Source organism: Pleurodeles waltl, chromosome 6 (genome assembly GCF_031143425.1).
Source record: "Pleurodeles waltl isolate 20211129_DDA chromosome 6, aPleWal1.hap1.20221129, whole genome shotgun sequence".
In the NCBI taxonomy this organism is placed as follows: domain Eukaryota; kingdom Metazoa; phylum Chordata; class Amphibia; order Caudata; family Salamandridae; genus Pleurodeles; species Pleurodeles waltl.
The window spans coordinates 898,617,331-898,633,256 of NC_090445.1; the positions used below are offsets into that span (position 1 = coordinate 898,617,331).

General features: G+C 43.3%; 1 protein-coding gene across 1 annotated transcript in view; it reads left to right on the forward strand.

Annotated features, from left to right (window-relative positions):
* The window catches only part of DOCK1 (dedicator of cytokinesis 1), a 1,072,828-nt gene that overhangs the window by 1,004,296 nt on the left and 52,606 nt on the right, over positions 1–15,926 (forward strand). The window contains exons 48-49 of the mRNA XM_069239713.1: positions 4,306–4,451; positions 15,268–15,466. Of these exons, the coding sequence (XP_069095814.1) occupies positions 4,306–4,451; positions 15,268–15,466 (345 nt within the window). The remainder of the gene's footprint in view (positions 1–4,305; positions 4,452–15,267; positions 15,467–15,926) is intronic.

Genomic DNA, 15,926 nt, shown 5'->3' on the forward strand with positions numbered 1-15,926 from the left:
CTGGATACCTCCCCAGACGTTGGCTTGCTGTCTCCTCCTACAGTGGCTACAGTGGAGGGAGCAATTTATTCCACGGTGGTCAGTAGGGCGGCTGAGGCCTTGTCATCCAGGCATCCTCATTCTTGAGCGCATTCCCTTCCGCACCTCCGGATAGGGAATCAAAAAGGCTGGAATAATTTGTGAAGAAGATGTTTTCTTCCTCCAGTCTCACACTGCAGTCAGTGAACTCCACATGCCTTTTGGTCTGTTATAATCACTCTCTGTGGGATACGGTTGCGCAAGTTCTGCTGCAGATACCGGAAGATGCCTGTGCTATCGTCTACCAAGCTGTCACCAATGGGAGAGATGCAGCAAGGTTCACTATCAGATGTGGGTTAGACACAACCGACTCTCTAGGTGGATCAGGTCCAACAACGGTGGACTTGAGGCGCCACACCAGGTTACGTAAATCTGGTTTCCCAGGAGATGTCCAACAGACTCTTATGGACCTGCCCTTTGATGGCTCCTGTCTCTTTGGAGACAAGGCGGGCTCAGCGCTGGATAGGTTCAAGGACTCCCGGACTACGGCTCGGTCTGTTGTCCTTTCCACTGCCCCTCATCCCTAACAGACTGCCTTTCGTGGCCACAGAAGGGGTTCCCTGTTGCGTCCCTGTCCCAGCCACTGTGCCATCCATGCTGTTCAGCCACTGCCGGGCCGGGGACGTGAGACAGGGAAGCAAAGGTCTGCCCTGTCCACCCATGCCCCTGCTGCAGCCTCCAAACCCTCCTAGTCCGTCTCCTCACTCTGGTCCAGTTGGCGGCAGGATTTGCCATCACCTGCCACACTGGGAATCCATCACTACGGACAGGTGGGGTTTGCCGATCGTTTGAAGGGGCTACTCCCTCCACTTAGAATCTGCCCCAACAGCCATGCCTCCATCATTCAGCCATTTATCGGAGGATCATTTGGAACTACTCCACCAGGAAGTAGCAAGGGAGCCATAGAGAGGGTCCCTGTACCAGAAGAAGGTTGTTGTTGCTACTTTCTGGTGCCCAAAAAAGACAAGGGCTTAAGTCCTATCATAGACCTTCAGGACCTCAATCACTTCTTCAAGAAGGAGAAATTCAAAATGCTCACCCTGGTTCAGGTCCTGCTTGCCTTGGAGCCAGAAGACTAGATGGTGGCCTTGGACGTGCATGACGCTTATTTCCATATTCCAATCCTGCCTGCCCACAAACGTTACCTACGATTCATGGTAGGTCACAAGCACTTTCAATTTACCGTGCTACCCTTCAGCCTTGCCAGTGCCCCTCGGGTGTTCAAAAAGTGATGGCGGTGGTTGCAGCTCATCTGTGTAGGTTGGGGGTCTCAGTCTTCGCCTACCTTGATGAGTGGCTGTTGAAGGTGGACTCCCCCAGAAACTTGTCTCCCACCTTTAGACTACAGCGAACCTCCTGCACACGCTGGGGTTCACTATAAACGTGCGGACGTCACACCTGACTCCCTCTCAGATGCTCTCTTTCATCGGAGCTGTTTTGGACACAGTGCAGCTTCGGACCTATCCTCCCGAAATGTGAATCCCAGATATTCAGGCTATGATTCTGATCTTTCAGGCTCTATCTTGGGTTTCGTTTAGACTGATTCTGAGGCAGCTGGGCCTCATGGCCTCCTCCATCCTGCTATTGACACATGCCAGATGGCATATGCAGGCTCTGCAGTTGGACTTGAAGTTCTAGTAGACACAGCATCAGGGAAATCTCTCCAACATGGACCAGCTCTTGGAGGGGACTGGAAAAGTTCTGCACTGGTGGCTTTCGAATCTGCATTGGGTCACCCGTAGATCCCTCTCCCTTCCCCACCCAGATCTATCCATAGTGACAGACACATCACTTCTGGGATGGGGCAGTCACATGGGAGAGGGGGAGATCAGAGGCCTCTGGTCTCTGGCAGAGTCTAGGCTCCCTATCAATCTTCTGGAGTTCTGGGCGATTAGGCTTGCATTGAAAGCATTTCTTCCCTCTCTCAAAGGGAAAGTAGTGCAAGTGTTAATGGACAACACTACTGCCATGTGTTACTGCAACAGACAGGGTGGAGTACGGTCCTGGACCCTTTGTCAGGAGGCGCTACGCCTCTGGACATGGCTGACACATGAGGACATCATACTGGTGGTTCAGCATCTGACGGGCTCTCTGATTGCCAGAGCAGACAAACTCAGCCGTTGATGCATAGCCGATCACAAATGGCGTCTTCATCCGAAGGTGGCATAAGGTCTCTTTCAGCAGTGGGGAGAGCCTTGGTTAGATCTGTTCACCTCTGCAGACAACGCGCAACGTCAGCTGTTTTGATTGTTGGAGTTTGCAAGGCGGCATTCGCTCAGAGTTGCTTTTCCTCTCAAATTGAACTCTGTCCTCCTTTACGTCTTTCTGACTATACCACTTCTGTCTATAGTTCTCAAGAAGATCAAGAACTACCGGGCACAAGTAATCTTGGTGGCTCCTGACTCGGCACGGAGACTAAGGTATCCAGAGCTCATGGCCACTGATCCTTCACTCAGACTGCCCCTTTGGGAGGATCTCCTGTTGCAGCAGCAGGGGACGGTTCTCCACCTGAACCGGTCCAATCTCCACCTTCATGCATGGAGATTGAGCATCGGCAGTTGATGGCTTTTGACCTTCCCCCCCGAAGTCTGTGATATAATATTGCCAGCCAGGCTTCCCTCCACCAAAACAGTATACGCCTGTTGTTGGCATACATTTGTGTCATGGTGTACCAACAAATCTGTTGATCCCCTCTTTGCTCCTCTTTCTGAGGTTCTTTTGTTCATTCTCTCTTTAGCCCAGCAAGGCTCTGCTTTGGGCACTTTTAAAGGTTATTTATCAGCTATTTCAGCCTTTCTTAGGTTGCCTGATCAGCCTTCACTCCAAGTCTCCTATTGTTAGTCGATTCCTTAAGGACCTCACCCATTTGTTTCCTCCCACTCTGTTTATGATGACTCAGGGGGAACTCAATCTTGTACTTACTTACTTAATGTGTACTCCCTTTTAGCTGATGCACAATTGTCCCTTACGGCTCCTTACTTTCAAAACTGCTTTTTTTGTTGTCATCACTTCTGCTCGCAGAGTGAGTGAGCTTCAGGCTCTATCCTCTAAGCCCCCATTTTTGTCTGTGCACACTGTCAAAGTGGTGTTACACATTAAGGCTTCCTTCCTTTTCATATAGGCCAGTCCATCACTTTGCCTACTTTTAACACACCTCCACATCCTTCTCCTGAGGAGGAGAGACTCCACCGCCTGGATCCAAACAGAGCATTGGCATTCTATCTCAATCATACTAAAGATTTCCAGGTGGACGATGAACTCTTTCTTGGATATGTAGGTGTGAAGAAGGGGATGGCGGCGCAAAAACATATCATCTCACAATGGGTACTTCTTTGCATCAAAATCTGCTACGGTTTGGCTAAGAAGCAACCCCCTGAGGGCTGGCGCGCTCATTCCACCAGGGCAACTGCTGCTTCCACAGCGTCAGCATGCAGAGTTCCTGTCCTGGATATCTGCCAGGCAGCTACATGGGCATCCTTGCACACGTTTACTAAACATTACTGCCTGGACAGTCAGGTCCGTACGGATGGCTACATCGGTTGTTCAGCCCTGCTGCAGGACTTTCTAGTATGATCTTTGTTCGCAGCCCACCTCCGAGTATGGCATTGCTTGGGTGTCTATTCTAACGTAAGGAATCTGCAACTAGAAGTCTCTATCAGATGTACAAGCTACTTACCTACGGTAACGATATGGGTAGAGATGTATTCTAGTTGCAGATTCCTTACCGCCCACCCATCCTCCCCGTTTTTAAACTGACTCCTAGTCACTGTGCCCATTCAGGGCCTTAACTCGGGCTCACCAATTTCAGTGTTATTCGTGGGTCTGCGCTTTGGCATGTAGAGTTGTGAAAAGAAACTGATGTCACTGCACTGAGGCAGCATCTATGTACTACTCCCGATGTCATCACGGCGACTACGATGCCAATGATGCCCGCAGGGTTGACTACCACCACCTACCGACGTGCAAGGGTATTACTTGAAGAAAAATCTCTGTATCCAGTCTGACACCTGGGGGAAAATTCTAAGGTAAGGAATCTGCAACTAGAAAACTAGAATATGTCTCTACCAGATATATTGTTACCCAAGGTAAGTAACTTGTACTTTAATGAAACAGTTGATAATAATCATGTGTTCCTGTACTGGAAATCATGATGAACAATGTAGCACTTTGACACATATTTAGGTATAACATTTTGATTAAAATGTGAATGAATTCTGTTTGCTGTAGGCCTCCTTTGCTGATGATAGACGAGGGAGTCGACCACAATCTATAGTCAGGTCTTTCACAATGCCATCATCCTCAAGGCCTTTGTCCGTTGCATCAGTAACCTCTGTATCATCCGAGGGTGCACCTTCTAGACCTGGATCTGATGGGTAAGTTTTATTTCAACAGTTTGACAAACAAAACTATAAGAAGTTGAAAAGGCCTCTATTTTAGACCCTTAACATGTTCTCTCAATACTAATCCATGACATTCCTTTACAGCCTCTTTTGGACACAAACAACACTTTTATGTGGTTGATTCCAGAATCGTTCTTTCCTTTTCCTCCACTCCTGAACCTCATTCTCAGGTCACTCCTGTCACTGTACTGTTGAGGTCTTGGTGTCACTTACTTTCTCAAACATAATTCCAAAAAATGAATCCTTTTTTCCTGCTATATCACATATTCCACTTCATCAGTCCACCATTTCAGCTGTATTTCTCCATTTCAGCTCTCACTCTTAAATTTGAGGTTGATTCTTCACTCAGCTTTCCCTCCATCTCTGAAAACGGACATTTTTTCATGTACAATATTTGTAAAATACAATTACTTCTTCCTTTCTTTTTCTGTGAAACTTATGCTTCAGTCATTTTTTCTTCCTGTTTTAGCAACCACTGCTCCCTGTGTCAGTCTGCCTAAATAAATTTATGCTCCTCTGCAGAATATCCAAAACATGTGTGCTTGTCTTGTATCCTCTATACCAGATAAAGCACATAGCTCCAATATATTGATAGCAATGATTCAATGTTAGCAATGTTGGGACATAGTTTCCCTGTTTCCTATTCTATACATTATTACTTGTGACAGCATTTGTCATATACTCCAAGATTAATATGTTTTCTGTTGTCCATTTCTTCTCTTCCTAATAAAACAGAATGAGTATTATCTGCAGAAAATAAGACTAAAAAACTCTGGATTCTTCAAAGGTCTTGTAGGGGATATATGTCTCCAACCTCTCCATACTGGTTCTTATCATAGGGACCACCTAGTCACTAGACTGACATTTTATCAATGATAAAATATATTTGTTTTATCTCTCTACTCACACCTCCTTTTTTATTCATTTTTACAGCACAGGGACATGTTCTTAAATCCCCTAATGGCTGTGACAACATATTGTTCAGATTGTTGCCAGTCAATCAAGATTGACTTGTCCTGTTTAAAGTGGTCAGTCAGAGAACATATGGACATCAACAGTCCAGATATAGCGAACTTTTTAACCCTGCAATTCCCAACTCCAGCCCCTCTTCAAATGTTTGTTTCTCAAAAATGACTGGGAAGATTACCCAGATCATAAAGGGCAATTTGAGTAAATTTCTAACTTTGTGCCAAATTAGGTGTAATTCAGTTCAGTCATTTTTGTCTGCAGCTGTGACAGAAATTGCCTATAGGACATTAACAAAGAAAATCATTTTTGGACTCCAACACACCTCTATGATTTCTTCTTGGCCCTAGCTTGATGGATCGATGCAAGACTTTTCAAAAAGGAGCTGAGGGGGAAGGTTTTATTAAGATGTGCCACAAGGAATCAAAGTTATTAGTGAAATAAAGTTCTGCTCCTATGGAAACTCTCGCGTAACTATATCTACACAGTGATAACCACTACTGTGAAATTCTGATTCAAACTCGCCAATCCACTGAAATTCATCAGTTATATAGCAAATCGACAAACACAAGCCATGACTCATGCCACTCACCACAGAGCCATGTTGTTCTCTTCATCACTCTTTTTTTGTTTCTGTACCTTTGCCAAATTGGTGTTTGAACAATGCTCCTGGTTCAAGTTATGTGCGTTGCTAACCACAACTGCAGAGTTTCAGTGGTTTGATGAGTCTGAGCCTGAACAATAACATGCTTTTTAACTGTGCATTTTCAGTGAAGGTGTTTTTTTATGATTCATTTAATTTTCAATTCCCCTCGTGCACAGCCTCTGGCAGTGCCCAGGGAGGCCAGTGACCAGACCCTGCTTCCAAAGTACTACGGCCTCCCAACCCACATTGCACAGCCTTTGTCTGTGTGCTACCATGGCTGACTGCAGGGCTAGATTAGATCCTATGCCCAACCCTCAGTGGTTGTCCAGGCCTCTCTGCACATAGCCTGCAATTAACCCATTCTGCAGTCAGCACAGCCTTTACCAGGTCCTGTGCCCAACAACCTTTGGCTGTGTGCATTTGGGGTTGCAGGGCTTGCTTAGCCTTGCACTGGACTTAATTTGCTAGCTGAAAAATTCTTGCAGATTAATTGAATAGTGTCAAAGCTATTAGTGAAAAAACTCTAATTGCCATCTCATTCATCTTTCTCCCTCGGTGGATCGGCTCTACACTTGTCAAAACCAATGACAGACTAAACCTGTTAAATATCTGTCAAGTTTTTTTGGGCTCAAACAGTGCCACATTTGTTAACAGATGAACATTTCTTTTACCCCCTCCCTTGAAATCTCCCATCTGTTGATGGGTTTGCACGAAAATGAGGACGCCAAAAGCAAGCTAAAACTGAATTTGCTGCCAGCTTTCGTGCTGATCCAAATTTATGATATATCAAAGCTGCTGTGACCCCCTCTTTTACTTGTTCCCCTATACAAAACCTGAGACACCTGCACTGTAAGTTGCTCACTGTGTGTGCCACATGACACAGATTCATCAATCAGTGCCAAAGTTATAAAGCAATTGAAAAATTATGAACAAATGCCCTGTCCCTTTTAACTCTGCCCGTGGTGGAGTGGCACAAAACTAGGCCTGGGATAAATGTTAATTATGTTGAGGTAATTGGAAAAATTTCAGTAGTTATGCATTACTCAAGTGGTGCAAAATTACCGCATTTACTGCAATTATGCCAGCTTCAGTAATTAAAAGCGGTTTGAGGCAGAATCCTACCGCAGGAGCACAGGAACCACAAACTAAGAGAGAGAGTGCAGTTGCTGGTTACTACTGTTTATGTTCTGTAGCATCGAGTGCAATTTTCTTACCGCAAAATGCATCTTAGAGACCATTTTGGATGCAAGAGTGCATTTTGCTTTAGGAAAAGCTGGGTTACGCTTCTCGCACTATTACACATAATTTTGATTAATTTTGCTTTAATTACGAGTAATTATACTAGAGAGAATTATGCGTTACACTTGCCCCTACACAAAACCAGTCAAAAAGCAAATCTTCTAAGCTTCTGTCAAAGTTTGTGCAGTTTCATCACACGGTGCTAATGCTATTAGCAAACAATCATTTTTTGCCAGTATTAATAAATTAGAATAATTTTTTGTCTCCCTCCATTAATTTTGCCCTCCATTGGATCTTCACAAAATCTAATAAACCTCCACTGGGTATCACTTGCTAACTATTTGCCACTCATGACTCAGATTGATCAAACGGCCGAAGTTGTAATCAAATTAAATTTTTATTGATCCCCCTCTTTAAAAATGCCCAGACCTTTATGGATTGACACAAAAATTTGACAAACCAATGGAATACTAATTCTTCCAAGCTTCTGCCAAATTTTGTGAAGATTGATCACACAGTATCATACCTATTAGCAAATTAACTATTTTGGCCCTCCCTTTTTTTGACCCACCGCTTTATGGCTATGCAAAATGAAAAAATACAGTTCGCTTTCTGAGCATACTGTCTGCCAAATTTCACGCATAAACATCAAACGGTGCTATAAGCAAATTAACAAATGGCTGACAACATTTACAAAAATGGTGACCCATTAATTGATGTCCTCACAATGTTTACACATTAAAATGTCAAAATCTAAACTATTGAATGTATTTACACCAAATCAATAAAGTATTCTGTATGAGTGAAGTTCTACTTTCATGCCAACTTTGGTGTATATCCATTCAGCATTTTTTACTGTCTTTTGGCAAAATTTCCTAAGAGCTAAAATGTGAAATGATACACGTTTTCATTACCCCTTAACAATTTTTCCAATGGATAGATTCTAATGAAACTTAGTATGCCAAAACCTATCTGACTGAGTTGGTAAATTGGCACGTTTTATGCAAATCTATTCATGGGGTCAAAGTTTATAAGCAAATAAAAAAAAAATGCTTTTAATGGAATAAGTGTCTGAACCACAGCTACACAGTGAGGGCTGCTTGTGTGTGTGTGTGTTTATATAAATGTAGATAGACAGATAGATAGACAGATAGATAGATAGATAGATAGATAGATAGATAGATAGATAGATAAATAGATACAATGGGAGGCATTTTAGTTTGAGAGTAGGAGACAAATATTATTGCTTCCCCTCACCCAGCAATTAAGTATATATGGGGAATACTTGAAATAATGTACTAACACTATTAACATCATTTACTCTAATTAGTATGAGTATGTGACTTGTTTAGAGCACATAATTAATTTTTTTGCAGGTTTATATGGCACATCCATTGCTGAAAAGGTTTGGAGTGCTTTACAAGAACACCAATTACATTATACAAGGTCACATTCATTTTTTAGGTAGGGGAGATTAACTGATTTGCCCACAATCAAAGTATGTTGATCCAACATCTTCTTGTTGTTGATGTATAAGAATTTAAGGGCCTGATTTAAATCTTGCGGCTACAGCAGACCCAAAAAGACTGTCAAGTCGACGGTGTTCTCTTGCTGTGTTTAGATCTATTCCGTCGGTGCCAACGACTGCCACAGAGGAGTGCTATTCCTAGCCATCAGACTGGTGGTTTTCCGCTGACCCTATTTAGATGTTACAGTCCTGCCGGTGGTTTTCTGATGGTGGATTGCTAATGGAGGGAGAACGTGGCTGGACCCAATGGACATCGGACCATGGCACTGGCCATGGAAGAATGGCAAGTCACAAACACACACACACATACACTGTACCTTAGCCATATGTGCTCCCCTGCACTACACATCACATTACATATACATTATATCCATTGCCATAACACCACAACACAAATATGCCAGAAACACATATTTCCATACATCCATAACACAAGACACACACATTAACACTGCACTCACACATAACACAACCACAACAATCAACACAACTCCACAAAAACACATTACGACAATGACAACCACACAACACTTACCTGATGTTACACACAGAAACACAACATATACAACAACATCGAACCTACATGCAAGTGGCACATATACAGACACAAACACATCACCCACTCCAGCTCCCTCTGCCTAAACCAGCCAGTAGCACTGCACATACACATACACGTACTGACTCACTTTCACAACTGGTAACACAACATCAACGGGTACAGGTACCCTTGCAATCTGCACACAAAGGCATAGTCGACGGGTGTGAATGTAAGTTCACTATGGTACCAGCATTAATTTGGCAGTGAATAGTGACACCACAATGACAACTGTGCATGTGTGTCATGTACAATGTGTCCCCATCCTTGTCCCACAGAAATATTTTTCCGACATATACATGTCACAGTAATTCAAAAAATTGCTGTGACATGTATAGGACTGCAGTGGTCCCATGCCCATATGCGGTGACCACACAAGGTACACAGCCAATGTGGGTTACGTTTCTGTCAGTCCAGTGATAGGGAAAGAGGTTGTTTTTTCTCTGTGATCCAGTAACAGCAGCGACAAGGGGGGTTTTCCAGTTGTGTCCATTCAAAAACTGAAGGGGGATGATGAAGAAAGGTAGGTTTTTACCTTATTTACCCCCAGTCCGCCAACTCAAGTGTGGAGGTCGGACCTTCACAGTTGGCTTGGCGATAAGGCACATCAAAATCTGCTTGGTGGTAAAGGTGGCTGGAATCACGCCATCAGCCCAAATTCTCAAGTCCGCCATTGAGGCAGCTGAAGGTTCTTGGCAGAGCTGGCAGGACTTGGGCACTCCTTCGCCTACGGTCTCGCCATCATATAAACCAGGGGGCAGACCACCAATGCAACAAATTAATTTTCAGATGGAAAACCAGCAGCTGAACGATTACCGCTAAGATGTAAATCAGGCCCTAACTCTCTTAATCATCGCTACCTTCAAATCCAGTTTCTCTAGCTTGTGTTCATGTGTTGACTTGGTGGCTTCATATTACTTAGGTCTATTATGCGCTGTCCTCAGACTATTTACTACACTACTCTGTTCCTGCAAACTGATCATTCACACATGTGCCTTCTCTTGCTTTGGCTTGTTTGGCCACATAGGGCCGGAATCTGCCAAAAAAAAACTAATTGAAACATGTCACTTTTCAGTCTAGAAATAACTTCTAGAAATAAAGTGTACTTATCACTTACCTTTTGGCCAATTAATAAACTAAATGGCATTAAAATATTTGCTATATGTTAGAGACTATGGAGGACATTAAGAACCACCGCCAATGTGGTGGTCCGAGCGTCATATTACGACCACGACTGTCATGCGGTGGTCGGACCATGAGCACCACCAGGATTAGTCATCCTGACGGTCATGGTAGTCCTAATCTGCCATGGCAGCACTGCCCTGGGGATTATGACGTTGTTCTCTGCCAGCGATTTCATGACTGTAGCACTGCCATGAAAAGGCTGGCAGAGAACAGGTGCAGGAGGCCCGGGGGGAGGGGGAGGCTGCACTGCCCATGCACTTGGCATGGGCAGCGCAGGAGCCCCCCTGGCCCGCACCGTCACAATATTCACTGTCTGGTGCACCGTGCACTCTACAGAATTGCCGCCCACTCGATTACGAGCAGGAGACAGTGCTCTATGGTGTTCCCTGCTAGGCTGGTGGGGAGAAACTCGGGTTTCCGCCCGCCAACCTAGCGGGAAACTCGTAATAGGCCCAGTAGGGAGGTTGCCACATTGGCAGCAAGCTCTTTTTCGGAGTTTCAGCGGATGGCTTAAACCAGCTGCCAAACTCGTAATGAGACCGGATATATTCTTTACAAATCAATGTATTTATGGGGTGCAGGAAGTGACTTGCTCAATTTAAACAAAATCCATTCCTTAACCAGGGCAATTTAAAGTTATGTTAAATATTTTATAGAGCGTGCATCTACCAAATGTAAAAGAGGCATCCTGGCGCTTAGACTGCATACCCAATATGAATTTGATTGCATTTTAACAGTAAACAGATAGGTTTTAAGCATCTTTCTGAAAGTGAAATGATCGCCGATGAGTTGCAGATGAGGAGGGAGGGAATTTCACATCAAGGAAGCATTAAAAAAAATTGTGCACCAGATGCTGTATCACAGATAGTGTTCCAGGGACGCACTGGACATGTTCGCCCGCTTTTGGCACTCCTGGGGCACTATGGTATTGAAGAAGAGGGCTTAGATGCTTGTGTGGCCCCTTGTGTAATACTGATAGTGCCGATGTACATGAACGCTATCTTCAGAGGGCTCTCCCTTATTTGCATGGGGGTGTGGCTCAATGCAAATTAGGGAATTACTTTGAATCCACGCCTGTGCTGTAATATGGACCTGGGCACAGAGTAAACATGTCCTAAGGATGAAACAAAAAGACGGCGTACTATAAGTGTTGCATCTGATGGCAGCCTGCTGGAGAGGTGAAAGGAGGTCCAATGGAACCACACAGACCCCCCCACCTCCAGTCACTCACTGCACCTGCCTTTAAGAAGAACTCCCTTTCCCATTCAAAGTGCAGAAAGGGTATAGCCTGACCTGTGCAACACGGAGTGACTTAAAACAGTACACCCTGTCACCAATACAGGTCCTGATCTCTAATTAGCAATTGTTGCTGTATTCAAAAAGCAAGCTGCAACTGAGCGCGAGTTGTGCATAGCAACATAATCTGTGCCTTAACCCTTAATATAGAGAGGAGTTATTATGTAGATAACTTTGTTGCAGACTAAGAGTACTTTGGATGAGACTTGCTTTCAGTGAAGCCAGTGAAATTCTGCAAGGTGATGTGAGGCTATAATTCGCCAAGGTATATTTGACATCACGCTTACAGCCATGATGGGGATGACCTGAACCCTTTACAAGGTGTACTTAGGAAGTGCCACAGGTAGGTCATTACAGTAGTCAAGGTGAGAGTCTACAACTACTCATATCACTGTAAATTTCTGATCTCTGGGCAGGATGTAAAAATCAAGATAACAGTTTTGCAATCTGTGTGGCACAATCTAACTTACTGTCAAACATGAATCAAAGATTCCTCATTGAGTTTACTGGTTCTGGATATTCTCCTAGCCGTAAAGTCCACTTGTCCTGAGTTCACAAAAGAAGGAATCTTTTAGTATGAACAATCCTGGCTTGTCTTTATTAAACTTCACAGTTCTTGTTCATTCAAAATGCTACTTATTATGTGCACTGGTTGAAATTTAGGCTCACCATAGTGGGGTCGCTACTCATATTTATTATCAGTTCAGTGTCATTTGAGTAGGTCATGAGGTCCAACCCATAAGATCTAATTAAGGAACAAAAGTGGAAACACATTTTTTAAATGGTTGGACTCTGCAATAAATCCTACAGAAGGAGTACTGCACTCGGCTAAGGCTAATTTAAAAGTATAGGAAGGTTACATATGTGCCTGACTGTGGCATTTCAAAAAGGAGATAATGCAGTCTAAGGTATATCTTTCACCCGTTTCACTTAGCCACGAGATCAATATAGAATCTGATATAGTGTCTAAAGCTAGTTTGGTTTAAACAAAAACTTGACAAAGAGAACTGCCCTGGCATTTTGGGTTTAATGTCATGATTACTTACCACCTTAATTAATCACAAATGACTACTTTTCCTGCTAGTGGTAATTACTTTGGAGGTAGACCTGACCTGAATATAGTTTGCTACACCAAAAACCATCAGTTTAAAACTTTTGATGTCCTCATCTATCTTTCCATCTGTAATGTTCTTTCTACTATCAGGGTATATACGGTTCGAGGGCCTGTAAAATACTTTCATGGTTGTTTACCCAATACCTTTCCCACAGCACCTCCTATTGTTACTAAATTTGAAAGGTGGGAGAGTTTTGTAGCTATTGTAACAAGGATTGTAACCCATTATACCTCTTGCTTTTCACAGTCCTTGTTTTGAGAGCATACAAAAGGCTACACTTTTCCTTGTCAATCTTTCAGCATAATGAATGTAGACTAGTACAGGGTGCATGATACTTGCAGACCAGTAAAGATGTCAAATCTCCCAAAAATAAATAACCAAGGAACTAACAGGTCCTCTATAGACACCATAATCTGAAATTCCTAATGAGTAATGAGATCTTAACCTGAATTTGGTAATATGTTATGAATATTAGGTGTAGATGCGAAGGCAACACTTTATACGTCAGGTAAAGAGAGGCTGAACACTTCTCCTTCCATGGATTGACTTGGACAATATGCAGCAAATCCACCTCTGTCTATTTTCAAACTCAAATCGTTCAAATCCTCTTAGTTTCCGGGTTTCCATGCAGACCCCTGCCTTAGATTCAAAACCCATATTTCACCCACAATCCTCGAGGCTGTTCGAAATCTGTTGGATGAAAACATGTACTATAGAAGTTTTCTTTAATTCTAACTTCAAAGAATCATTTCCACTAGAAATCAAGAACTAGTTCTCCTGAAACTTTACAGGTTTGAGGCCCAGCACATGTCCACCTGACCACATGATGAATGTATGCCAAGGTGCACCTCAATCTACAAGGGCCTCGCAAACTATGATCTCATCAAAACCAAACTTGAATAGTTTCACAGGTTTCCTCTCAAAGTATCTTGAGTGTCTTTCAACGTGGAGAACCAGGACTCTCTGAAGGAGCTGACAAACAATATCAAGATTTCTCGTGTTTGTGCAACTGCCATATAAGCAACATTTTCTTTTTAGTGAAAGTTTTCTCCTGATTTAGTAGTTAGTCTGAGCCAGCAGTAATAGTTTGCTTGCATTTACTAAATTAGTCATCTTGTTCATTGATAGCAGAAGAATTTGATGAAAAACCAAAATGGCCACTTATTTAGTTCAAATCCCATGCTTGCTAATATGGAGATGCAATGTTATTTAGTGCCATTCCTTATTTTATAATCTCCCTCTTTATTAACAAGAGAACAAGGGGCGCTCTCTCTGTGGGATCTGACATTATCCTTCTATCAGATGCTAAAGCTGCTGAATCGTTTCCTACAATTTGTTTCACCATGTTAGAATTTTTCAGTGGCCCCATGGGTGATATCTTCTACTCTACTGAAGCATGGCATCTCACAGCTCCAAGAATCATTGTATGCGAAGAAAGAGGGAGACTAACCTCTCTATGGGAGTCTTCCCCTGGTAGGTATCCTTTCATGCTTTCTTTGCTCCCTCATGTCCGTACTGGCCATTGCTGGTCAATGACAATGCCAACAATAACACCTCTATGCATCTAACCTTGTAAAGTCCACAATAAGTATGTCATCATCTTGAAGACTTTAGAGCTTTCATGCTAAGGCAACATCATCTACACAGCTTTGTCATTGGAGTGAAGCGGCACAAGAGGAATTGCCTCACCACTTCTCAGTGCGCACACTTCTGTGCCTGCCATCTTCACACAGACCACATGCCCAGTCAGGTCACAGAAAGCACAACGTCACTGACCCTATTGGCGCCTCACATTATTACGTCTAAATTTGCAGCCGTGGCCACTCTATATCAGCCCACCCTGAGTAACACATTCCTGCATCTAGGTGAAGCCTCATGGGCATTCAGGCTCCGGGGGATCACAACTCTTGACTGAGGAACAGAACCTAGGCACGTTATTGGACGGCTCCACCCTTGTAGGCAGACAGAGGTAGGCTAGGAGGTCAGACAGCCGGAAAGTGCTCTGTGTGGAACAAAGAACTATTTATTTCTCGATCTGGCAAACGTTGAATAGTTGGGAGTGGGAACAGAGAAAGGTGAGTAAAGAAAGTGATTTTTTTGCATTTTCTACGCTCTCCTCCACTTATGTAAGAACCTTTTGATAAAAGTTCCATGTATCTAGAAACACAGAGTGTTTATGCTCCGATTTGTTTTGCTAACTGGTATTCAACTTTCTGCAGGTTTGTTCTTGAACCCCTTCTTCCAAAAAAGACGTACTTCAGATCTCAAGACAAGCTGGACAGGGATGAACCAGAGAAGGAAAGGAAGGAGAGAAAGAAGGAAAAGCGAAATAGCAAGCACCAGGAAATATTCGACAAGGAATTAAAAACGGCGGATGTTGTTCTGCAGCAGCCCGAGGCAGTGATCCTCTCAGAGACGGTGATTTCAACAATAGACCCTTTTATAATTGCTATTTCTTGTTTTTGTCCTGAAATGTAATTGTGCAGTTTTCTGGCTTAACACAGTGGACAAAAAACTCGCTTTCAAAACGTTTTATGGTGCAATGTGGGCGCATGACTGGAAAAGTAAAACGCACCCCGTGCATGTCAGATTGGTCTAATTTAATTTTGGGTCTAGTTGTGCTTTGATAAATATTGGAAGGCAAGGAATCTCCGTGAGCTGCTTCCTTAATTGAAGATCTGCAATAGGGATTTGGATTAATATGTTTAATAGGAGTAAATCACGAAAAAACATGTACACATCCCCAGAAGCAATTACGAGGAAACGTAAACCATTTTCTTTTTCTGTTCTTCTGAACTAATACTAACTCGCCAAGGATTTAGATTCATTATGGATGACAATGAACCATAGAAGGGCTAGTCTGTAAATTGGCAGTCAA